This window comes from Vigna unguiculata, chromosome 3 (assembly GCF_037176805.1).
Source record: "Vigna unguiculata cultivar grain cowpea cultivar isolate G323 ecotype 2 chromosome 3, ASM3717680v1, whole genome shotgun sequence".
In the NCBI taxonomy this organism is placed as follows: domain Eukaryota; kingdom Viridiplantae; phylum Streptophyta; class Magnoliopsida; order Fabales; family Fabaceae; genus Vigna; species Vigna unguiculata.
Genome location: NC_140794.1, coordinates 8,718,621 through 8,743,786, shown reverse-complemented (window position 1 = coordinate 8,743,786; position 25,166 = coordinate 8,718,621). Strand labels below are relative to the sequence as shown.

The 25,166-nt window shown below is 32.4% G+C and overlaps 3 protein-coding genes across 3 annotated transcripts; 2 read left to right on the top strand and 1 right to left on the bottom strand.

Annotated features, from left to right (window-relative positions):
* The first annotated feature begins 8,148 nt into the window (after positions 1 to 8,148).
* On the top strand, positions 8,149 to 9,391 carry LOC114176731 (F-box/kelch-repeat protein At2g44130-like). Its single transcript, XM_028061865.2, has one exon. The coding sequence runs from the start codon at positions 8,231 to 8,233 to the stop codon at positions 9,275 to 9,277; it is 1,047 nt and encodes a 348-aa protein (XP_027917666.2). The 5' UTR covers positions 8,149 to 8,230; the 3' UTR covers positions 9,278 to 9,391.
* A 4,123-nt stretch (positions 9,392 to 13,514) lies between these two features.
* LOC114174926 (transferases/nucleotidyltransferase) lies at positions 13,515 to 17,512 on the top strand. Its single transcript, XM_028059658.2, has 13 exons — positions 13,515 to 13,783; positions 13,862 to 13,957; positions 14,034 to 14,111; positions 14,755 to 14,835; positions 14,918 to 15,137; positions 15,218 to 15,276; positions 15,670 to 15,719; positions 15,807 to 15,894; positions 15,987 to 16,247; positions 16,340 to 16,432; positions 16,528 to 16,632; positions 16,817 to 16,933; positions 17,013 to 17,512. The coding sequence occupies exons 1-13, from the start codon at positions 13,718 to 13,720 to the stop codon at positions 17,076 to 17,078; spliced, it is 1,380 nt and encodes a 459-aa protein (XP_027915459.1). The 5' UTR covers positions 13,515 to 13,717; the 3' UTR covers positions 17,079 to 17,512.
* A 600-nt stretch (positions 17,513 to 18,112) lies between these two features.
* On the bottom strand, positions 18,113 to 25,009 carry AAE18 (acyl-activating enzyme 18). The gene is made up of 14 exons (XM_028059728.2): positions 24,603 to 25,009; positions 24,405 to 24,534; positions 24,057 to 24,316; positions 23,569 to 23,770; positions 22,173 to 22,213; positions 21,638 to 21,766; positions 21,426 to 21,499; positions 21,121 to 21,341; positions 20,260 to 20,354; positions 19,973 to 20,189; positions 19,519 to 19,644; positions 18,987 to 19,085; positions 18,609 to 18,815; positions 18,113 to 18,414 (listed from the first exon to the last, which is right to left on the bottom strand). Exons 1-14 carry the CDS (start codon positions 24,869 to 24,871, stop codon positions 18,301 to 18,303), a joined length of 2,184 nt encoding a protein of 727 aa, XP_027915529.2. The 5' UTR covers positions 24,872 to 25,009; the 3' UTR covers positions 18,113 to 18,300.
* Positions 25,010 to 25,166: the final 157 nt, after the last annotated feature.

Below are 25,166 nucleotides of genomic sequence, written 5' to 3'. Positions count from 1 at the left end.
CTGTTTGATCTTAACTATTCTTCACATGTTCTTAAACGGTGAGAAAATGAAGAATAGAAGACAATGATATAATAATACAGATACGTCTAATGTACACAAATCAAGAGGAGGTGAATTGAATTTTCAAGATTTTACTGTTTTAAAAGATTCTTGAATTGTTTTTCAATCTTTATAATGCTTCAATCATTTTATCAATTTTATCAATGTTGCATTAATGGATTAATTGAATCAATTAGCAATAACAAAAACGATGAAAGAAATAAGAGAATACAACAATTTTTATACTGGTTCAATTCAAAATAAATGTATATTCAGTCTTCTTCTAAGCAACTCGAACTTAAAAGGATTTCACTAAATCAATAGAGTCCCAATAATTACAGGATCACTTATATAATCCTAAACTCTAATGACTCAAGAACATATCTTACCACAACATGATCAAAGTTAAAGTAAAAACATTGGCATCCATTTTACCAATGAAATTTATCGACGAAATGTCTATATTACTAATGGATTCTACCTTGTTGATCCTTTACTAATGGAAATATATGTTAGTAATCAAAATTCTAAAGTTCGTCAGCAAAAATCTGACCGTAGATGTTATTATATTGACAATTTTTTCAAGTTAATAATGTAATGTTTTCTTATAGTTCCAAACGCGTTTCATAATTCCATTTTAACTAACATTAAAACATAAATGTGTCAAATAATGTAATTAATTTAAATGTTATTAAGAAATGTATTTGAACTATCAAATAAACTTAACAAAACTTAGTTTAAAGAATTAAATATACACATATATAAAGTTGAGGGACTAAATTTAACTAAAATTTTAAAAAATGACAAATTTTAATTTTCATTGAAAATTAAATGACCAAAAATATATTCAACTTTTTAAAATTTTACTGAAATAAAAAATATATTTAACCTTCTAACCGATATTTTCGAAAACTAAAACTAAAAAAGTTACTTTAAAACATTGTTTTCATTTCCATGCGAATATAAAATTATCAACCCTTCACATTGAAAGAAGAAACTATAAATTGCTGAGTATAAATAATTTTATTTATGACCGATACAGACGTGGCAGCAACTAGGAGAGAGAGAGTGTGGGTCTAGTATATATATATATATATATATATATATATATATATATATATATATATATATATATATATATATATATATTAGTTTTTATATTTTCAACAAATGACTCTTATAGCTCTGTATTTTTATGAGTAATAATTCTTTATGTTATTTTATTTTATATCATATTGATTAAAATTAAATTATAATTATAATTATAATTAGAGTTTAAAATTTTGAAATATAAAAGTTAAATATTTTTTATAGAAAACTTTTAAAAATTATGAATAAAATAAGGAAGGTGAATATTATTTTATCAAATATAAAGATAGTTAATATATTTTCTTAAAACATGATGAAATAAATATTTATTTATTTAAAATAAAATTTTGTAAGTAAGTCACAACAATCTAATTAATAAAAGACATTGTTGAGACAAGAGGAGCAAAAACATGTGCGATACGATAAGCGGTAAAATATCACATTCAGAGTGTTTATGGCTATTGCACTGCCGTCCACGCTCAGAGTCACTTCTGCCTTAGCTTTTTCTTCGAAATTAAAGATTGCAATAAATGTTTGAAAAAAAAAATTCTTAATTTTTTTATCTCAAAATTAAAATTTTTATTAGTTTTATCCTAATAGCATAATCATAAAAATTCTGTTTATTTTTTACAAGTAAATCTTCTTCTATTTCTTTCTCCCGTAAAAATGCATCCAATTTACAAAAATTTCAGTAGTACATTTGTTTATTGAGTTAATAGTTTTACATATTTTATGGTAAGTTTGTTTAACATTATAGTTTTTTACGCGTCTGAATGATGTATGAATGATGGTGATTTTACATGAAAACACAATCTTTGTATATTGTATGTGAACAATTTATTATTATTATTATTATTATTATTATTATTATTATTATTATTATTATTATTATTATTATTTTCTGGTTTGGATCTTGCTTGGCCACTCAACTTTTACACTAATCTGGTTGGAGAATGCAACCATTGTTGCAATGAGGTTTAGGCAGAGGTGAATGGATAAGGTAGTTGAAATTATCTTCATTCGCACGTTACATCCTTCTATTCGCTCATTACCATCTTTTTAATGGTTTAATTATTGGTTCTGTTTTTGAAAAAAATATTAATTTGGTTGTTCAGTCTCAATTTATGATTTTAAAAAAATGATGTAATGTCTTTCTTTTGTTATTTTTTTTTTTAAAACAGATTAATGATATTCGATCAAAATTATATTAAAATTATGTTAACTATACCACCAACAAAGTAAATTATTTTTATTAAAACAATTTTAATGTTAATTTGATGAAAAATTGGTGATCCGTTTTTCGTTTAACGAAAGTGTATAATCGTTTAGTGAGGAAATAAATTTTGGAAGTAGTTAATATATCGTAAATGAAAAAAAAGATGTATTCTATTTGGGGTTTAGGATTAAACGTGACTCTAGGATATTCAAAATTTATATTCCTCCATGATTTCAGCTTACATATATGTTCTAGATGCATATAAGAGTAGTTAAAGTTTCATTTTATCGTATTAGATGTAATAAATTCATACTCTTTATAAATTTTTCTATACAATATATTGTATTTCGTATTTATTGTTCTATTTTAATTATTAATGTATATAATAAATTATCATATTATTTGTTGTTATCGAATTATAAAAAAATGAAATGGAACTTAGACATGGATACAAATTTTAGTTCTAGAAATAGACTTAACCTCTTAATCATTTTAAGAAGCTAATCCTAATACAAATTACACATAATAAATGACTAAATAATTGGAATTTTAACATATATATTTAGAGTTTGCTTCTAATTAGAGTAAATATGTTTTTAATGTGAAAATACACATAAATAAACAAAAAAATTACTCACTTAAGAAAATAAAAAATAAAAATTTATTATGTACATTTAAGTAAATGATTATGAGGATAAGAAGGAAGGAAAGATTATTTATGAGAAGGTTACTTTTGTTAGGAGAAAGATAAGTGTTATTTTTGTGCAGGGTAGTCTCCGATCCTATCCGGAATTTGGCTCCCATCAGTCCCTACATACGAATGCATCCTTATCTACTTCTACGCACTTCATTGGGAATCAAACAAAATCCACTCAAATATTTTTGGATAAAATTCAGATATTACATATTTAATCTTACAATACATCTTATTTACTAATTATTATGAATCAACATAAAATTATGACGGTTTTACAATCATTAACATTATAACAATTTATCTGACTTTCATTAGTGTAATCATTATCATCACTATTATTATTAAGATCACCACAACATATTATTAGTTGGTTATGATCATTCTGCACACTGTAAGATAACGTAGATAATAGTTATCTTATTGTTGCCATTTTTCCTGATAAAAAAATAATCTTATTTTTTGTGATATTTGAACTCCAAAACAAGTTCTTACATTTCTGATGGTCATATAATATTCGAATTACAATTTTTGGTGACGTAATTTGTAGTAATTTATGATTGGAAAATTATTCCTAAGCATGTCTAAATTAATTTTTCATATTCAGGTGAGTACTTTTTAAATTTATTTTAATTTAAAAAAAAAAACTGTAACTTCTCATGTCGATGAAAAATAACTTATCCTCTCCTTAGCATGAAAATTCAAGCCATATAGACAAAAGGATTGTAATTTTCGTAAAAGCAAACGAAAGAAATATTTTTTACAGCATTCTAACAAGCACAAAAACATACATTTCCACTTTCATATTTTGAAAAATAGAAAAGGATTTCGTGAAACAAAGTGTACTTGATTCGGAAACTAATTTACCTTCATTTTCTACTTACGTTTTTATTTTTTTCTTTTAAATCTTACTAACAAATTAACAATTTTCATTGATATAAAATTTATAAGTGGCTTAAAGAAGTTTTTTTATTTTAATTTGAAATATAAATTATAAAAAAGAAAATATATATTTTATTCTGAAAATATACGAATGATTGGACTTAGTCTTAATGTAAATTTAACACAGATGCGATAAAGAGTAAATTGATATTTTGAAGTAGTTGAAAACAAAAACGATCCTAATATTAGTTACTTCTATAGCTGGGAAAAGGTATCAAACGTATGAAATAAAATATTACAAATCATATTTTATTTTTATTTTGTTTACTTTCACAACGGAAATGAGAAATTTTAAAATCACTTATATATTTTGATTCGAAATTGTTCCGTCGAGGAACAATGTATCCCGTACATTAAATCCCATTTAATGAATTAGTTTCCAAGTTTGAAATTGCAACAATGCTCAGAGGAAAAAATGTTTTAGTATTAATTATTTTAGCTCTTTTATATATATATATATATATATATATATATATATATATATATATATATATATGTGTGTGTGTGTGTGTGTTATATTATATAACTAAAATTAGCTCTTTTAAATTTGTTTATACTTTTTTAAATTTATTTCCGTCTTCATATACTTATTATAAATTAATAAAACACTCAACTTTTACAATTTTACATAATAATCAAATAAATATATTATCAAATTTTATCAAATTTTTATTATTATTTATAGTAAATTGATATTGTAACATCTCAATTTAGCATATTTACTATTTTACGTAATTGATAAAAAAAAATATAAACCAAAATAATAGTATATAAATTGTATTTACAAATCCTTAATGAGAAAAATATAACTTAATTTTTCAAAGATAAATAGCACTTTGTTAACTTGGAGGATTTATACAATACAATAATTATATATAAGTGATTATTACTATTTTTAGATGATTATCGACAAGTTTATTATTTTACAAATATTTCATATGTATTATCGTTTGTTCATGTACAACATATAATTATTGGAAACGGACACATCATAACATAACAAACAATAGAGTAAGTTACTGCAATTATAACAATTCTTATTACTCAAATTAAAAATATATATATTCAAACTCTTTTGCACCAAATCAATTTTCAAAAACATATAAATCATCAATCATATGTCCACACAAAGCATGCCTAAAATGACTCACATAACACTAATATTTTACTATACTTCTAGAAGACGCATGTATTGAATAGACTCGGAGATCTTGCACATGTCATCTCTCACCCTTGACTTACAAGGGTTATAGCTATATAATACAAAGTCGAGAAATCCGTCTTTCATCGAGCATGACATGGTAAATTCTATGTTTGTAATTTTGATCAACCACCAAAACTACAAACATAAAACATTCTTCAACTCTCACAACTAGGCATCTTCCTCTACACAAAATAACTTCCCAATACACCACCTAACATTACATCAATGTAATACTCCCTTCATAGGAGTCATTGCATTCACCACATTCGCACCATAGCTCCCACATCACATTCTCATATAATATTAAATTATCACACCAAGTTATACATATGTTTCCTACTTCTATCTAAACTCACAACATACCATTTAATTTAGTTGAAACACTAATAATACATCAACTTCTTTATTTTGCATTACCCTAATATTCACATACAATATTTATATTAAGTACATCAAAATGATGAATAACATTACTCCAACACAAGATGTCAAAATTTCAACTAAATCCAACGATTAACGAAGTAGAAATCTCAATTTTCCCAAGATTTCCTAGAACCCAAAATAGGGTGGCAACACCATGCACTTGGTGCCCAACGCTAGATCTCCTAGTGCTTCCTACATTTTAAAACAAGAGTTGTGTTCAACGATCCCTTGATGGCACCCAACACCAACTAGTAAGTGATTTCACTGTCTTGGTTGCACCAACGATACAAAAGTCTCACCCAACGATGGCCAAGTCAGTCGCCCTTGCCCAATTGGTGCTCAATGACATTGCAACGGCACCCGACACTGTACCAGATATTTGAAATGTCTCTATGAGTGTTAATTAATCAATTTGACTCTTCCTGAACTATTTACCACTTAGTATACTTTATAAGATAATAATATAACACTATATTACCTCAAGAAGCACCAATTTGAACAATTAAATATCTCATAGATAAATCTCTCATTTACAACCAAAAGAACACGATACCAACATTTCAAGTACATAATTGTAGTTGATAACCTAAAATACCAATATCTCATTTCAATACACTTAAATTTGATTCATCCCTAGTTATTTCTAAATCAAGATTGTATCAAAGATTCCAAGAAATCAGATTACCACAATGATGTCTTAGGTTGTCCTACTAAGCATAAACTCCATCACCCAGTTATTAATATAAATCATAATTTATTAGAACCATTTCATATTACTACTATACTTAATCCAACTCCTCCTTATAGAAAATTTCATTGTTTAGTTCAAAGTATACCACAGGTAAAACAAATTCAATGATTTTAGGTAGAACACAAGCCACAATCAAATAGGTTAACAATTTAAAACCATACAACACAACCCAAATTCATCAATTTTAGAACAAAATAATTATTATAAATAAACTAGTTTCCCTTAGTTGGACATAAGATCTAGACTCAAAAGGTGCTTCCCACAAACTATACCTCACACATGTTACTCTATTTGCACATAGAATTTCTTATCAACGATCATAACACATCCTAGCAATCTTAACTAAACAAAGATTCATATTGAGCCCTTAATCGCTACATACAAGCCCAAAACATCCCACATGCAACAAATTTATGAAAAGACAAAAATAAAAAAGACAAGAGATGAACTTACTTTGTTTAAGATTTTGATTGGTAGGGTTATAGACCTTGATGACATGAGTCTTATGACGTACTCCAATCTTTAAACAGATGAATGATGAAGTCAAAAATCTAAAGAGAAAGCATACAAAGAATTTAGAAAAAATGTTTTAGAGAGAAGATGATTCTTATAAAATAAAATAATCGAGTGTCCTCGTTAAAGTCATTACTACTCTTAAACTATTTTCTAGATCTTTGAAGAATTTGATAAAATACTTACAAAACTTAAAGTATAAATTAATAAAATGAATCATATTAATAAATGTAAAATTGACAACAAATTGTATATGGTAAAAAGAGTTAGTAAAATGCCTCTAGTTATAAAGGGTAACTACTTAAAGGTAACTTAAAAAAAATTGTTATAGATTACCGGTAAAAAATCATGTATGAAATAAATAAACTTTATCATTTTGTCATATGTAACTTTTCAATTGTATATAGTTAATTGTGTTTAAAAAAAGTTACAAAATCTAAAATACTAAATAACAAAATAATTGTAAAAATTTAGAAAATAATTTAAGAGTAGTGGTGGTTTTAAATATGACACTTCATTATTATATTTATAAAAAGTTTAAATATAAATAAATTTTATGTTAATTGAATTTTCTTCTATAAAGTTTTCTTTGTCTTCTCTCTAATTTTATAAACCAAGCCAATGTCTCATTTGTTTGATGATAAAAAACCTCATTAGATTCACAGTGGAAAAATATACACTTTTGAGTAATCATAATCTAAAACAAAGTAAATTAACTTTTTAATCCTATTTTTGAGTTAGTATACCATTATTACTTGACTCTATCGGTAATACATAAATATTAAGTTATAACTAAATAGAAAGAAAATATTAAAGGGACTACAATGACATAGGTTTTGATATGAATCTTGGAAAGAAGGATGTGCTTTCTCTTATGTTGTCAATACGAGGAAACAACAGAACATTTGTTTCTGGATTGTGAAGTTGCTTTTCGACTGACTGGTTTCAAGGCACTTTTTTTTTTTTTTTTCTCTTTTCATACAGACACATTCTATAGAACAACACGTAACTATTGAGATATAAGGTGTCAATTTCTTCGTGATTATAATTATACTACAAGTAAAAATTTTAAGAGTTGATATACTAAAAATATAAATTATCTGAAATTACACGCATGACTCTTATGCTAATTTTATGTTAATTCGAAAATTGTTTTTTTTTTTTGTGAAATTTAAGATGAATCGTTTATTACAGAGATGATAAAGTGAAAATATTTAAGAAATGTAGTTAGGTTTTAAGGTGATAAAAAATATCTGGGAGGGAAGTACTGTACTGGATTATGATGACTTATCTAACGGCTTCTATCTCTATAAATGCTTCAACCGCCGCGTCATCATGAAACACTAACACACTTAGAATATGGATTTCTCCATCTTCATCCACTTCAACGACCTGATACCAGGGTTACCCACAGACCTTGGACTCGAGTGCCTAACTCGTTTGCCCCACTCAGCGCACCGAGTCGCACTCCGAGTCTGCAGACAATGGCACCACCTCCTCCAGAGCGACCAATTCTACAACCATCGCAAGAAAACCGGCCGCACGCGAAGAGTCACGTGCCTCCTTCAGGCGCGTCAGGACCAACCGCACCACGACAAACTCACCGGCTCACTGCCACCGTCTTACGGGATTAGTTTGTTCGACCCCCAGAGCATGGCGTGGGACCGGGTCGAACCGGTTCCGGAATACCCGAACGGGTTGCCGCTGTTCTGCCAGCTGGCGAGCTGCGATGAGAGCCTCGTGCTCATGGGAGGGTGGGACCCGGCGAGTTACGAGCCCTTGACGGCGGTGTTTGTTTACGACTTTCGAACGAGCGAGTGGCGGCGGGGGAAGGACATGCCGGAGAAGCGGTCGTTTTTCGCGATCGGGTCGGGGAGGGGTCGGGTTTATGTGGCGGGCGGGCATGACGAGAATAAGAACGCGCTGAGGTCGGCGTGGGCTTATGACCCGAGGCGCGACGAGTGGGTCGGGGTGGGCCCGATGGGCCGTGAGAGGGACGAGTGCGAGGGGGTGGTGGTGGGGGATGAGTTTTGGGTTGTTAGTGGATATGGTACGGAGAGGCAGGGGATGTTTGACGGGTCGGTGGAGGTGCTGGATCTTGGGTCGGGTCAGTGGAGGGAGGTTAACGGGGTTTGGGAAGAGGGTCGGTGTCCCAGGTCTTGTGTTGGCGTTGGGAAAGATGGGAAACTGGTGAATTTTAGAGGTTTGGATCCGGGTCTTAAGGTCGGGGTTTGTGGGGTTGCGATCGGGTCGAGCGTTGTGTTGAGTGGATCCGAATACGAAGGGGCAGCTCACGGGTTCTATTTGGTGGACATGGAGGAGGGGCAGAATCGTAAATTGAAAAGTATAAGTGTTGCTGAGGGTTTTTCTGGGCTTGTTCAATCAGGGTGCTGTGTTGAAATATAGTGAGGGAGCGATGTGTAATATAATTATACCAAATTTGTTATTAGTTTTTTGTTTACCATACAAATATCACATGTATATTACTTTTAATTTGATAGTCCTTCTACTTCTTTCAAATTATGCTTCTCTCACAAAATTCATGGGTAGAAAAATTATGCAACTAATATAGGTTGAGTATGTTAAAAGAGTGCTTCGTTCTTGAAATTTTTCCCCTTTTTCAATGGTGATAATGAGGTTTCAACTTATCATACCCTAAAAGCTATTTAAACCTTAATGTTACCAGAAATTTTTCTCACTCAACTTCAACATAACCAGAAAAATTACAGTCATCAATATAATTTTATGACAGTGATTTCTTACTTTAACATTGACTTTTACCATTTACGTACAGTATTAGGTCATTTTTAAAACATTTCCATATTGCTTGACAAAATACATTATATAAAAATCAACCTCTACTACTTATAATTAGAAATGCCATTAAGTTCACCCTATTTTAAATATCAAGGGCGAGCAAATAAATTTGAAAAATTTAGACTGTATATTGTTTTTTTTACTATAAACAAGACAATGTGTTTGTATGAAAAGGCCCAACAAAATTGTAATTTATCTTTGTATAAGTGAAAAAAAGTACTGTTTTTCATAATCTAAATTTTTCCTAGATTCCATACAATGTATGGATATCTTTTTTTTATTACTATAAACATTGCAAAGTATAAGTGATAATTAAATTTAGATTTTTGAAGATTTAATTTGTTTGATAATAGTTTTATATGGTAATATTTATATATACTAAATTAAGTTTTACCCTTTTAGTGTGTTGGAATATTTGTTAAGTTTCATTCTTTTAGTGGATGGAGAACATTTGTCTTATATTATAACATTTTTCATTTTTTTCTTTTTAAAAGAAAACCTTTTGAAAACTCCTTCTTCCTCTCATTCAACAAATCTAAACTTTTTTTTCTATATAATTTTGTAATTTAGTCTTTTTTTTTTCTCTTGTAATTTTATCAACCACTAATCCCTAATTTAAAAGTGATTTGTATATAAAATTTGTGCATGAATTATTAATCTTTATAGTTTAAACTTGTTCAAAATTAATGATGTGCTAGAAGTGATAATTATATGTTTTGAAAACATGTTTTAAATTATTGTTAGATTGTCATTTTATCTTCTGTTTTTCTTGAACGAGATTTTCTCTCTCACTCAAAAAAAAAATGTAAAAGTCACATTTTTATTTGTCAGAGTAATTATATTCAAGCGAAAATGAGATTGGAAACTCGTGATAGTTTTTGACCAATTTTCATTCAATATATTAATTTTCACTTAAGCAAGATACATCTTTAACCAAATGATGATATATAATGATTAAACATTACAAATAATTATGAAAATATTAATAAATAATGTCTATGTAATGTAATTTAGGAATTTGCTATACTAAATAAATCTATGCTTTTGTTTGATTTGAATGGCAAGTATTGTAACAAACTTATATTACAAAGTGTTTAAGTCATATAGATTCATGTGGTTAAAAATTGATGGAGATTTTATTGTAAGTCTAGCACAAAAATGTAATGGATATCTTAAAGTTAATAACCATAATTGTAGGTCTTAGAGATTTTAAGTTATGTATTCATATTTTATATTACATTTTAGCGAGTTTTTCAGAAAACCTATTATTAATGGAAAATGAGTTAATTATGCAACATAATTTACGTTTTGACTACATATAATTATACATTAAAAAGGATACTAACATTCTTATAAATAAGAGAAAATACGAGAAACTTTTTTATATTTGAACCTTTCTAATTAGATAAAAAAAAAGTCTCTTTTACGTCAGACACTAATTGTTAATGTTTAATCATAAATGAAACTCTTTACTTTTGGTCACAAATGTTTAGATGTAAATAAGAAATTTGCTTATCTCTAACTACAAAGAGTTATACATAAAAAGTTTTATTTACGTCTTATTACAAAGGCAGGACAAAAATTTAAATTTACATTTGACCACCAAGAATTTGATACAAATGAATTTTTAAAATGTTGCGTATAACTTTTCTTCCTCACTTTTTCATCCCAAAAACCTAAACACACGGCTTCTCTTTTCTCTATACAAAGGTTTAGGTTTAAACTAACACTTCTGTATTTTTTTTTTCTTCAAGAAGTGCAAAATTACAAGATATAACAGACTGTAATAGTTTTACCAACAAATAATGCTTTAAATTTAAAAATTTAATTAAAACTATATTTAATGAGAAGTATTCAAAATAAATTAAAGAAAAACGATTGTTTGACAAAGTAAATGTTACAAAGTTTTTGACAAACTGATGTGACATATATTAAATGAATTTTTCAAGTTTAAAAAATATTGGACTACACGTGTGAGAGAGAAATTGAAGAAAAGGGAGGTGGTTCAAAAAATGGGGTTCTCTTTCACAGAAGTTGTTCCCGCGCTGGAGTTCTTTATCACCTGCTCTTAAACTTTTCTTCCCCACGGTGAGAGAGAACCATTTTGCAAATTTTCGCTGATTAAAGTTTCCGCTGCATTTACCCAAACCCCATTATCGTTGCACATCGAATCCCACCTACACGAAAGCAGTTCGTCCCGACGGTGGTAGACGAAATTACAGTTGAACGTTCCCAACGGTGGTTGACGGAAAGCATTGAAGTTGCATGTTAGGTTTTTCGATTGTAAATCAATTTGGGGTTTAAGATTTTGATTGGAAACCATAGCTTCTTGGAGTCAAATGCATTTTTGGGGCTTAGGGTTTTGACCGGAAACTGACGTGGTCCTTGTGATATGTGTCACAGCGTCGTGCCATTGTCGTAGTTAGGTCAAAAATTGAAGTGTGGTGTTTACGGAGCACGACGCTGTGACACATATCACAAGGACCACGTCAGTTTCCGGTCAAAACCCTAAGCCCCAAAAATGCATTTGACTCCAAGAAGCTATGGTTTCCAATCAAAACCCTAAACCCCAAATTGATTTACAATCGAAAAACCTAACCTGCAATGCTTTTCGTCAACCACCGTCGGGAACGTTCCACTGTAATTTCGTCTACCACTGTCGGGACGGACTGCTTTCGTATAGGTGAGATTCGATGTGTAACGATAATGGAGTTTGGGTAAATGCAATGGAAATTTTAATCAACGGAAATTTGCAGAATGGTTCTCTCTCATCGTGGGGAAGAAAAGCTTAAGAGCAGGTGATAAAGAACTCCACGGCGCAGGAGCTGCTTTTGTGAAAGAGAACCCCATTTTTTAAACCACCTCCCTTTTCTTCGATTTCTCTCTCACACGCGCAATCCTAGTATTTTTTAACTCAAAAAATTCATTTAATATATATCACGTCAGTTTGTCAAAAACTTTATAACATTTACTTTGTCAAACATTCGTTTTCCTAAATTAAATAAATACCTAAGATAAATAAAAAGTAACCTAATTTATCATAAAAACATCAATAACGAAAAAACACAAGGAATACACTAGATATTCTTTAAAATATTTCACTATAAATTTAATTCAAAATGTTGGTTGATATTTGCGGCGAAGAGGAAAAAAACAGTGTAAATGTCCCAATTAAAAAAATTATAAATAACAACTTAATATTATTTTCCATCTAAAACATCAAAATTATAATTTTATGATTTTTTCTTACATGTATTTTTATATAATATAATGTAAGAACAAGTCATTCTTATATATAATTACACTTACATTTCAAAATAAATAAAAAATAAAAATAATTTATCCATCCATATTTTGAGTTGTCAATGTTATCTTAATCACAAATAACTTATTAACTTTCACACTAACTTAAAAATTATACCGACCACAACTTTTAATCGATTAAAAATGAATTTAATAAATGCTCAAAACGAATAAATGTAATAGCATTACATAAAAATTAATTAACTAAACATGTTTTCATGTCTAAATAATTTTTTCATTATTATCGACCTTGATTTTTCATTTATTTTTAATCTTGTCTTTGGAAAATTTTGGTTTTATTATACGATCTCAAAAATACTTTTATTATAGGTTTTGTATGTTAAATTATCAGAATCCATGTAATGATAAAATGAAATACAAAATATTTTTTCACAGAAGACTGACATATTTTTTATTATAGACAAAAGAAAAATCTGAATATATATTATGTTGTTAAACCAAAATTAAACCAGGATGTTTTTTCATGAAAAAGGATAAAAATAAAATAAAAAAGTTGTGTGCAGGGAACAAATTTGGTGCACCAATTAGGGAAGGTGCATTTGACATTAACAGAAGGTGGATTAAAGGCGTGTTTGGATTTGGGTTTGGGTTTTGGGAATGAATGAATGAGTAAGCGTTTGTAGAATCCGAGATTTGATTAGGGAAATTGAAACAGAACCCTCGAAAACCCCAAAACCCTGTTTGGCTTTGCGTTTTGTTGTGGCCATGGATTTTCAAGTGGTGGTTCTCGGCGGTGGCGTCTCCAAGAAGCTCCTCCCCCTCGTTTCCCAGGTTCCCAACGGAAATGCTTCTAACCAAACAATTTTCGACGCTATTATGTTATATGAAAGCGCTTATTTCTGTCTGCAGGAGCTTCCGAACGCGTTGCTTCCGGTGGCGAATCGCCCCGTTATCTCTTACGTTCTCGAGTACTTGGAGCTTAGCAACCTCAAGGATCTCATTGTGGTAATTTCATTTCTCGCAATCTTAGGTGTTATTGGAAAGGGTAAATAGTGAAATTAGTGAGGAAATTTAACCGTAGGTGGTTGAAGGCGAAGAAGCGGCTCTTCGTGTCGGGGCTTGGATTTCAGGGGCTTATGCTGATCGCCTCCATGTTGAGGTAATCGATTTTTTGGTATTACCTTTCATTTACTAGACATGATTCATTGTCGCTATGTATCTTGATAGTGACCGTAAGGATAATGGTACCTTGGCCTTACTTACGTTTTGTTTGGATGAACTTTTAAATAGTAACATGAGTAGACTCTTTCTTGGGGAAACTTCTCATTGATCACCCGCGTTAGAAGAAAACAAAAGATAAAATGAATTAATTTTTCGTGCAAGTTAAAATCGTCTGATTTGAAGAAGTGAAATGGAAGAGTTTTCATAAATTAGCTTAAGTATAAGTCAGTTTTGATTCCTGGGAGATGCTGCCTTAATTTGTTTTACCTTCTTATTCTATTCTCTTATTAGTGCTTATTGAGAAGCTTATTTAAACAGGGTCTTACACTTCTTTAATAAGTTCAAATTAACCTATGCACTTTAATTTTTATTGAGGATCTCTCATCTAACTTCTTCAGAAGCTGAGGTGCACAAGTTGATTTTAACTTGTGGAAGAAGTATGATTCGTTTTTGTTTTTCATTTTCTTCTTTTATGATTGCTTGTTAAGAAAATGATCTAAATGGTCTTATTTAGTTTTTCCTTAAAAGATTGATAATGCAAAGACATGTGTGATGATTTTTTTTGCTTAACAATTGTCCAGGTTGCTGCAATTCCTGAGGATGTGGGTACAGCAGGTGCAATTAGAGCTATTTCTCATCACCTAACTGCTAAAGACATTTTGGTGGAATATCCCTCCCTCCCTTGCCTGTGAACTCTGTGATCTAAATAATGTTGTTCTTCATGGCTGCGTTGATTTTCTGCAGGTTGTCAGTGGTGATCTTGTTACGGATGTGCCGCTTGGTGCTGTTGCAGCTACTCATAGACGACATGATGCAGTTGTTACTGCTATGCTCTGCTCTGCTCCTGTGAGTGGACCTTCAGAGTCAGTATCTTCTGGTGGGAAAGACAAAACAAAGAAACCTGGCCGCTATGATTTGATAGGGCTGGATCCCACAAAGCAGTTTTTAGTTCACATAGCAACTGGTTAGTTATCTAACTTGTACTTATATATGGCATAGTATTGTTGTGTGTGTGTTCATGTGGAATCTTGCAACACTTTTCAGGAGCAGAAGTTGAGAAGGATCTTCGAATTCAGAAGAGCATACTCCCTGCAGTTGGCCAGGTACTTTTCTTTTCCTCGTGTCTGGACCTTCTTAGTTGGTTCCACCTGCCTATAATCTCTCTAATATTGCAAGTTTATCATTCTTATGGTGTGAGATTTAACTGTCTATTCTATAGCAAAACTTTCTACTTTTCATTTGCTATTTACTATTATTGCATCTCCTGTTCAGCACATTGACCAACTTTATCATTGAAATTGTTTTCTGTTTGTGATTTATGTAGAAATGGAAATTGGTTATCATGCTTCCAGAGTTAGAAAACTGTTCTATCTGACAATCTTACAGAAGTAGCATCTTCTGTGAAAATATGAATTGGTCATCTGATTAACTTGAAATTAAAAGCAAGACTTTTGCTATTTCTTATTTCTCTTTATTGTTATTTGTCATTCATGTAGATAGAAATACGAGCTGATCTAATGGATGCCCACTTGTATGCGTTCAAAAGGTATATTCATTTTCTTTTTAAATTCCTTCTTTGTTCTTTTGTCTTGAATCACTTATTTTTGTATCCTGAAACAAACTTTTCTTGCAGATCAGTTCTACAAGAAGTTCTAGATCAGAAAAGTGCATTTCAGAGCTTAAAGCATGACGTATTGCCATATCTAGTCCGGAGCCAACTGGTTAGTTATTAATGTTTTTTCAAGAGATAGGTTGGGTATTGTTGAACTTATAGGGATTCTGACCTTGTTCAAATTTTCTTAATGAGAGTTAGAAATCAGAAGTATTATTTAATGGTATGCCACCAGTGGAAGAAAATGGAACGGAAAAGGTTATATCTCAGAGCAACCAACAAATGCTATCTCAAATACTTGCTAATGCATCTGAACCAACATTTCATCTACGGCATGCACTGGGTTCTTATAGTTCTACTTCTGATCGAAAAACCCACAAATGCTGTGTGTATATTGCTGGAAGCAGCAAGTACTGTGCTCGCTTAAATTCTATACAAGCGTACAATGACATAAACCGAGATGTGAGTTTGTTGTTGTTATGGCCTTTATCAGGAAGTTGTGGTTGTCTTAAATTCTCTGGTTCTTTGGCATTATTCATTTTTTACTGTGACAGGTAACAGGAGAGGCTAGCCATTTATCAGGGTATTCTTTCTCTGCTCAAAACAACATTATCCATCCTTCTGCAGAGCTTGGGGCAAAAACAACTGTGAGTTACTTTAGTGGTCTGATATACAGTTTCTGGAGCATTATTTTTTGTTCATTCCATTTTTAGGTTCATATAAATAGTAATGATTTGTGTAGGTTGGACCACATTGTATGCTTGGGGAAGGTTCACAAATGGGTGACAAATGCAGTGTGAAACGATCTGTCATTGGCCGTCACTGTCGGATAGGTGCCAATGTTAAGGTTGGATATGATATGTTATTCTTACAAGTTAACAGGAGGTTACTTTTTGATCTTTTGATTTATCTGTGGTATATGATCTCCAACCCACAATGAGTAATCAGCAACACAGTCTGGCATATTACTAATGAGTTGTATTCAATAACGTTAATGCCAAGTTTTCTTGTGACTTGTTTTATGCACGCAGGTTGTTAATTCAGTAGTTATGAATCACGTTTCTATTGGGGACTGTTGTTCAATCCAAGGTTCTGTTATCTGTAGCAATGTACAGCTCCAAGAACGTGCAGTAGTAAAAGATTGTCAAGTAATTTGTTTCACCTTTTTCTGGCCATTTTTTCATGATTGCAATTTGAATCGGAATGTGACATTGTTTATATTGGCAGGTTGGAGCAGGTTATGTGGTCACTGCTGGTAGTGAGTGCAAGGGAGAGGTCTTGGCTAAGAAATGAAACTGAGATGTGAAATTCCAGGCTGGGAAATACATACCAAAATGACTTATGTTCTGCTTCATCACTGCTTGGTGCAAATTTTGTGCTTTTTGCTGACGGCAGTTACAATTTGGTGTTGGCAGGAGGAGCAAAGAAATTCTAATACTTCCGACTTGCACGCGTGTCCTTTGCAGTTTGTTTTGCTTGCTATTTGTTTGAAAATGGCTGCAATTAGTGTTGAATATTCATTTGTGTAAATGACTACTAATTATTTCCGCTTCATCACAATTTTCTGCCATTTAAGTTCAAGTTACAAGGGACTTTCTTTTGGGCATCCAGAGGCATCAGTTTTGTATTCGAGTAAATGCAGTACTATTGACGTATTTCTTTTGGGCTTTTTGCATTTTAGTTTTTGTTATAGATCTAGTGATAATAATGTTTACTTGAATTTGGTACCTGCTTTGTAAGAATTCATTTAAGCTCAACTTTTTTCTTCCCTATTGTGCGATGGGATTATGATGATGATAGGTGTGCGAATGTTTTGAGTTACTAATGGTATCGTGTTACTAAATTACCGCAAAATAACGTTTAGCAAAATGAGGAATAACGTGATTGGTTATCATAATTTCATGAAATGAATCTTTATGTTTGAATATATCTTGGCGGAAAGTGATTTATAATAATGAAGTGTTCCAATCTTGTTTATGATGAAAAAGTTGTCTTCAAAAAATAATTAAAGATTATAATGTAATTTTTTAGCGAGGGTCAATTTACTGATACTTGAACAGGGCGTAAATAAAGTCTCCTAAAAGGATGTGAGAATTTTTTTATACAAGACGTTGTTCATTGTTAAATGTATCGCTTCATTATGTGATAGGAATTAGACATTAATAGTAGCCAACGTTTATTCAGGAAAGCCAATTAAATTCATTTATGAAATATACAGCTTTGATCATCATTCTTTGAATGATAACAAAATATGCTAAAAGTCTTTGAATATGAAATTTCTAGAATTTGTAAAATGATTTTGACGAATTTTGATGCGGGAATAAAAATTTAGAAAAGATTTATCAGTGGTTTTATTGCGGCAAGAAGAAAATGAATGTTACAAGGAATTGTGGCAGAGGAACACGAACGACAGAGAAAAAGGAACTGAATCTTGTTTACACGCCAAAGACGGTAGGTGAAGAGAATGAACTGAATCTTGATGTATGTCTTGTTCTTTTGCCAATTAATAATGTCACTAAAGTCTGCTCTGAATTGAAAGCTCGCGTTTCACTTGATCTCTCAAAACTCTCCTTAGTAATTTGTTGGAAGCTGTTCGAGGAAAGTCCGGAACGATTTTAACAAGGCTCACCTGTAAAATAACAAAATGAGTTTGTGAACATCAACTCAATAACTTAATCATCACAAGTCAGGTTAAAATTCCGGTAAATTTTGAATTTCCCTCCAAACTTGAAATTTCATGAATGTTTAAGTCGTTGAGTTGTGGTTTTTCATGATTTATTCAATTCAAAATGGTAATTGCTTGCAATGAACCAAAGGTCATACCTTAAACAAGGGATTAAGGTTGCTTTGAATAGCTTTAGCGAATTTCCTTTTTAGAGTTTCTGCATCTGAATTGTATCCTTTCTTTAAAACTACAAATATAATCAGTTGTTCTGGGCCTCCATGTGCAGGTGCAACACTGATTGCAGCTGTCTCCAAAATGCATTCATCAGCCCCATCACAGACACGCTCAATTTCTACAGAACTTGTCTGCGTATCAGAACAGAAAATTCCAGGTAAGAATGACAGTCACACAGAGGTGTCAAGGTAGGAATTTATGATTTTCTGAAGAATCCATTATCAGTAGCAAGTAGCTTCAACTCTTATTAATTTATGCTGGACATTGACATGGAAAACATAAATGTAGCGGTGATGAGGTACCTTTATTCCACCAAGATTCATTGTGTCATCAGCCCTCCCTTGTACAACTAAATAGCCTTCAGCAGTTCTTTTGATTATATCTCCATGTCTTCTAAGAACCTGCTTATATCATTTTAGACATTACAAATTAACAAACCACTTGAAGAAGTTTATTAGAATAAGAACAGAACGTGAGTAGTTAACATCACAGCTCACAACATAGTCTATTAAGTTACCATGTAAGTTACAATGTGACTAACTGAACCTTTATGAAGTTAAACATCCTAAGTTTAGAGTTAAAGAGTAATCTCATCCTCTAGTTTCTTTATTTTTGGATTTTATCTGTGCAATTCGGTCAGTGAGTGCTTGTGCAGTAGGACATCAAACAAGCATTAAGATGTATTGAACCAATTCATTCTGGACCTCTAAAATGTCATTAGGATGCAAGAAAAGCCACAAAAAATACATTTAGATCTGAACTACTATTCTAAGATAGCTATTAACTGAATTTGAAAACAATGTCACGTTGGAAATAGGTAATTGAAGTGTATACCTTTCCTTTGTACATTGGCATTCCCTTGAAGTAAACCTCATCATTATCAGCATTAAGCAATCTATCTGTTGCTCCCATATATATAGGAAACAAGCCCACTTCACCAACACAGGCAACGTCCTCTGGCTGTCACATTGGTCAAAGAGGCAAACAAATTAGAAAGCCTTAAAGTAAAAAGTCTTAAAGACTTGAGAGAATTGAAAATTCTAACAGGACACACAAACACACTCATACAGTCTCAAGATTTTGAGATTAGTATTTCCATTTAGCGTTATTGGTTCAAAAGTCTGGACTATGTTACAGCTAACAAGCACTTGACATCCATTATCCATTGCAACAACAAAATTATAGGTAAGTATTGACACGATGAAAAGCAGTTTGAAGTCGGTGGCAAAATACTAAATAGTTAATACCAATATGATCAAATAATAAACTACCAAGAAAATATTCTTACATAAGGAACTCCATTTTCGTCAAGGATGACCAAACCAGTTGTCATTGATGCTGTGCTAAATGTTCCAAAAGCTTGGGGCTGCAGTAGACTTCCCATGATGTAAGAAGATGCAAGCTCAGTGCCTCCACAACATTCAATGATTGGTTTGTAATAAGACCTCGAAGAAAGCCAGAGGTCATCATCAACATTTGAAGTTTCTCCAGTGGAACAAAATGTTCTGCATATAATCTCAGTTTAGTTCAGTTTTTCATTAGTTACTTGATTGTTCAAACTAAACAAGAACTTACTTTATCTTTGTCCAATCCAAGCCCTCCATGCATTGTGTATTCTTCCATGTCTTTACTAAGCTCGGAACCGTTCCCAAAATAGTAACACCTGCATCCTGAACAATTGCATTTGAATGATGATCTTTGAGCAACGTATCAAATTCTATTGACGCAGAATACAACAGTTAGTATGACGCTTATGTATATTGCTGCATTTATATTTGATTCACCCCATCCAGAATAAACCTGTGTGTAGCTATGTCAGGTTCTAGAAATGAGATTCTTGCCTTCTAAAAGGTTATTTTTCCCTTTCGTGTACATTCAGGCCTAGAGCACCTAGTCGTTGAGGCTCAGCCAAATAAATGCATAAGGAAACTCGTTTTTCTGTTTTCTTTTACCATAACAAAACTACATAAGTTAACATATATACTTTTATGGACATAGCTCACCGACAAGATACTTCTCTTGTCATCACAAGCTTCATCTTAGTAATTCTATTTTATGAGACAATTTCTACGGAGAAAACTTTGTTTACGTTGTTTTGACATCGGAGTGGCATACAGATGCAAATTGTTTTCACAAAGGATAGGAATGTTCATGAGTTATGCCACTGTAGATGACACTAACTTGCAACCATTGCCCTCTACGGCCCACTGCAACATATTACTTCATTGCATCCGGAATTTGGAAGAAAAAACAACTAACCTAGTATAGTTCCCATTCAGACCTGCTACTAGTTAGCATTTATTTTATTTAGCATGCTGTCCCAAAGTCTTGGATGATTAAGACATGTTATGTTAATCACAAATAATGACCGTCTGTTAGAATAAGACGTGTTTTGTAATTCACAAATATACTGAAATATTAGAGTTGGACAAATACCTGAACGAACTTTCCAAAACCATGTCCTAGAGGAGATCCATGGTACAGAGCAAGAGTTGCACCTGATAGAAAGCATGAATATATAAGAGTTGGGCCCATCACCCATCCCAAATTTGTAGGCCAGCAATAGACATCTCCAGGTTGAATATCAACAAAAGCCCATCCATCTGCAGCACTTCTTATGGGTGAAAGTTGAGTCCAAGGAATTGCTTTTGGATCCCCTGAAAAGTAAAAATGTAACTAGAAAATCATTATAATGGGAGTTTCTTATTGATGTGTTTCACTGTTCAAGGAAGAATCTTTACCCGTGGTTCCAGATGAAAAAAGTATGTTAGTGACAGCATCAATTGATTGATTGAATGGAGAGTAATGATGTGACCTGCCACGGTTTAAATGTTAAGGTGAGACTAAACAAGAGAAACATTGCAACTTCTCTCACCCATGTTTTCTGTTTATGGGACCTTGAGTAGTGACTATTTTAGACCACATAATAGAAACATTTTAATGTATGCATTACCTAGGATGCTGTCTGCTAGAAGAAAGAAAATCCTTCCATGATACATCGCATTCTCTTAATTGCACACCTAGATCATCACCTATCACAGGAAGCACGATAACTTTACATGAAGCTGCCTCAATGACTCGACTGCAAGGAGAAATAAGCAGAATGAGCTGGTGTTCTATATGTAAAAGGAACAACCTTAAATTTATCTAGCTTAAACTACAAGAAAGCTTGAAATATTTTAAATTTTGCTTCGTAAAAATATTCTGAGTGGCACTAAAGTATGCATTAAGCAGTAGTTAGGAAATGCATCTAGAATACGAAACTTGGTCAATGGAAGGCAGTTGTGCCTTGTTCTGACCAAAATCTGGAGGAAAGTCTAAGCATATCAAAATGCCAAGAAAATACAAATGAGCAAGAAATGCGACATTCCAAGTGGAAGAATCATATTGAAAGAGCATTGAAGAAGTACCATAATTATGCTTTATGAAAGGAAGAGACAGATGCATACTAAGCATCCATATAGCATAGAAACCAACAAACTATTCACCTGTACAAAGGGAATTTCCTGCCCCCTCTTGATATGAAATCCTGAAACAAATCAAAGCTGAGTAAATTACAACAGTTCGAATTTATCTTTGAAAGTTCATCATGTAAGTGCATATATTAAAGATCCTAAATGTGATGACAGCTAGGATCAAACTCTTCACCACTGGATCAGGATAGTTTTATACCATGCCAAGGATCAACTCTCCTAAAAGCTAAAGCTGTATGTTTTTATATCTAAAGAACATTCCAAAGAAGCAATGTCTTAAACGATAGTTTCAAGAACCAAATGTCTTAAAGCTTAAGCTATAAAGCACAAGCCCAATAATAGTGAGACCCATTTGGGATTCAGGCACAAACAAAATACCAGTGCACTCTGATTTTTTGGTGAAATTATAATTTGATTAAGGGAATTTGTCAGAGAGGACAGAACTCTTGACGACTGGTAGAATCTGATATCATGAACAGTCTCCCAACAGTTTAATTTGTCAGGTGCAACCTAGAAAATTTAATTTCTAACTAACAGATAGTTGGGAATATAACAAAATGTAACTAACAATATATGACAAGTTCATCCATGTAATTATCAGCTTAAGATTTAGATAATTGCTACTTGTAGATTTTGAGTGTGAAAGTGCTGGACAGAAAAGGCAGAAAGCCAGGGATAACCACCATCTTTATCTAGAACTCTAATCTTCAATTTTCTTTATGTTCATTATCTGTCCAGATTTATCTTATGGCTAGACATTTTTAAGATCACTTAGTGTCTTAATTAATTTTTTCTTACTAAAACTCTCAGCACCATGAAATCTAATTCAATAAGCACTCTTTGATCACTAAAACTGCTACCAATATGGTTGTTAGTTTTTATCAACTCCTTCCATGCCACCCTTCAACACACGAAATACAGCTTTCAATGCAGCTACTGTTCTACCTAATTAATATTTATTAAAACCCTGACCTTTCTCAAGTTTGTGATGTCTTAATTTATTGCAATGCACCATTCACGAAGAGTAATAAGCCTGAACAAGATCCACCTCTTTTCTAATATCTAGGATCAAAGCTATACGATGTAGTCATCATCCTTATCAAACATGTATAGGCCAATAAGTTTTCCCGAATAGAAATCATCATTTTAACAAGTTCTCCGTGAATTAGGTATCCGTGACCATGGGCTGTTGGTTGAATCTCATCAAACAAGAAACATTTAATGAAAATGAATTTTTTTAGGCCAAAAGAACAATTTGGTAACTTTAGCATTGCTTCACACACAATGAACCGTATAACACGCAGGAATTGATAACTAGGAAAGAACAAAGGCAATATCGATTGAATAGTACACTTTGATGAACAACATGTTACTATTAAAGTCATACACAATGCCAAATTTAAAACATCACCTGAGTGAAAATACCCTTAGCTTTAGAAACACGCAGGCGAGTTGCAATTTCTTTTGGTGCAAAACTATCAGCAATTGATACCACAACACATCCTGCTAGAACAATGGCCAGATATATAATCACTGCATTCACTGTCATTTGCATGTCAATGGCGATTGCATCTCCTTTCGAGAATGAGGCATCTATTGCATTCGCTACCAACCTGGAAAAAACACAGCAAAAACTATGAAAACTACTTCAAGAATAAACCCAAAGGGAGAAAGATCAAAATCTAAAAAGTGAGATACAAGAACAAAAAGAATGGAAACAAATAATACCAAATTCACACTCATTTTCACAAATTGTCCTGATCAAAAAGTACAAAAATTAAATGTACTGGTGCAACTGAAAAATACAGACTGAACTAAAATCAAAGTCAAGAGATCAGACTCCCTATATTGAATAACACAACTTTGGTCCAAAAGCAAGTGTGAGCTGAAAAGGCTTACATTACTTGTTGTCGGAGTTGTTTAAGCGTGATACGGTTAACCTCGGAATCATCAAAACCTTCATCTCTCCAAACGATGGCTATACTGTCATCTGGTTTGTAGGGATGTGAACTGGGTTGCAGACAGCAATCAGCAATGTTGAGGACAGAAGCGGGAAGCCACGTGCCTCCATGTCTGGAAGGGTCAGAAGTATCTAAAATAGACTTGGGAGGTTCAACAAAGGAGACAGAAAGTTCCTTCAGAAGAAGGGACCAGTAGAGCTGCATTCACAATAAGAATTAACAAAGAAAGAAAGAGAAGAAGAGATGTTATGTCTGAATAGAGAAAGAGGTGTTTGGTTTTGCTTGCCTGAGGGTGTTGAACGGAAAAGTTGTGAAAGAGGCGATAACTGGAAATAGGGTCTTTGTAGGAAGGTCCTAAAAGTTGAGGGGCATGAGTTTCCATGAAACGGCCAAGGTTGGTGCATTTGGAGGTGTCCCTGAAAGGAAGAAGAGAAGTGAGTGGAGATTGTAGTGTGATAAGTGTGATGAGCAGAGAAAGACTTACAGAGAAGGGAACCAATAGAGAGGAAGGGAAGCGTGTTGAGAGTGATAAACAGAATGGTAGAGAAGATGATGCAAGGAGTGTGGAAATGATGGTTTGAGCAGTTTTCGAGAGACAAGGTGGCGCCATATGAGTGAGCGGTGGTTGTCGGTGTCGGAGGGACATTGAGACAGAATATCCCTCAAAACACGGTACAGTTCATTGGCTTCTGCTAGTGTTAACCCTGCGTTCACCAAGTCTTCTACTTGCAATTCGCTCACACTCTTCACCATCTCTTTCTCTCCTCTTTGAAATCTGGAAATTGAATGAAAAGTTGCAGAATGGTTGTTGAGTTTTTGAGTTTGAGGTGATTCAAGTGGATCATGCAGTATCTTCACACCACCTAACACTTCCAACTCGGTATTGTTAAAAAAAAAAAAAAAAAAACTTTGAGAAAGGTTGGAACAACTTCACACGTGTTCCGTTTATTGCAGCTACCAACAGAGGCAAGGTCCCAAAGTTGACCACAACATAGGTAGTAGGTGACGCCTCTCCTCACAAACAACCAAACCAACCACGTTTTTTTCC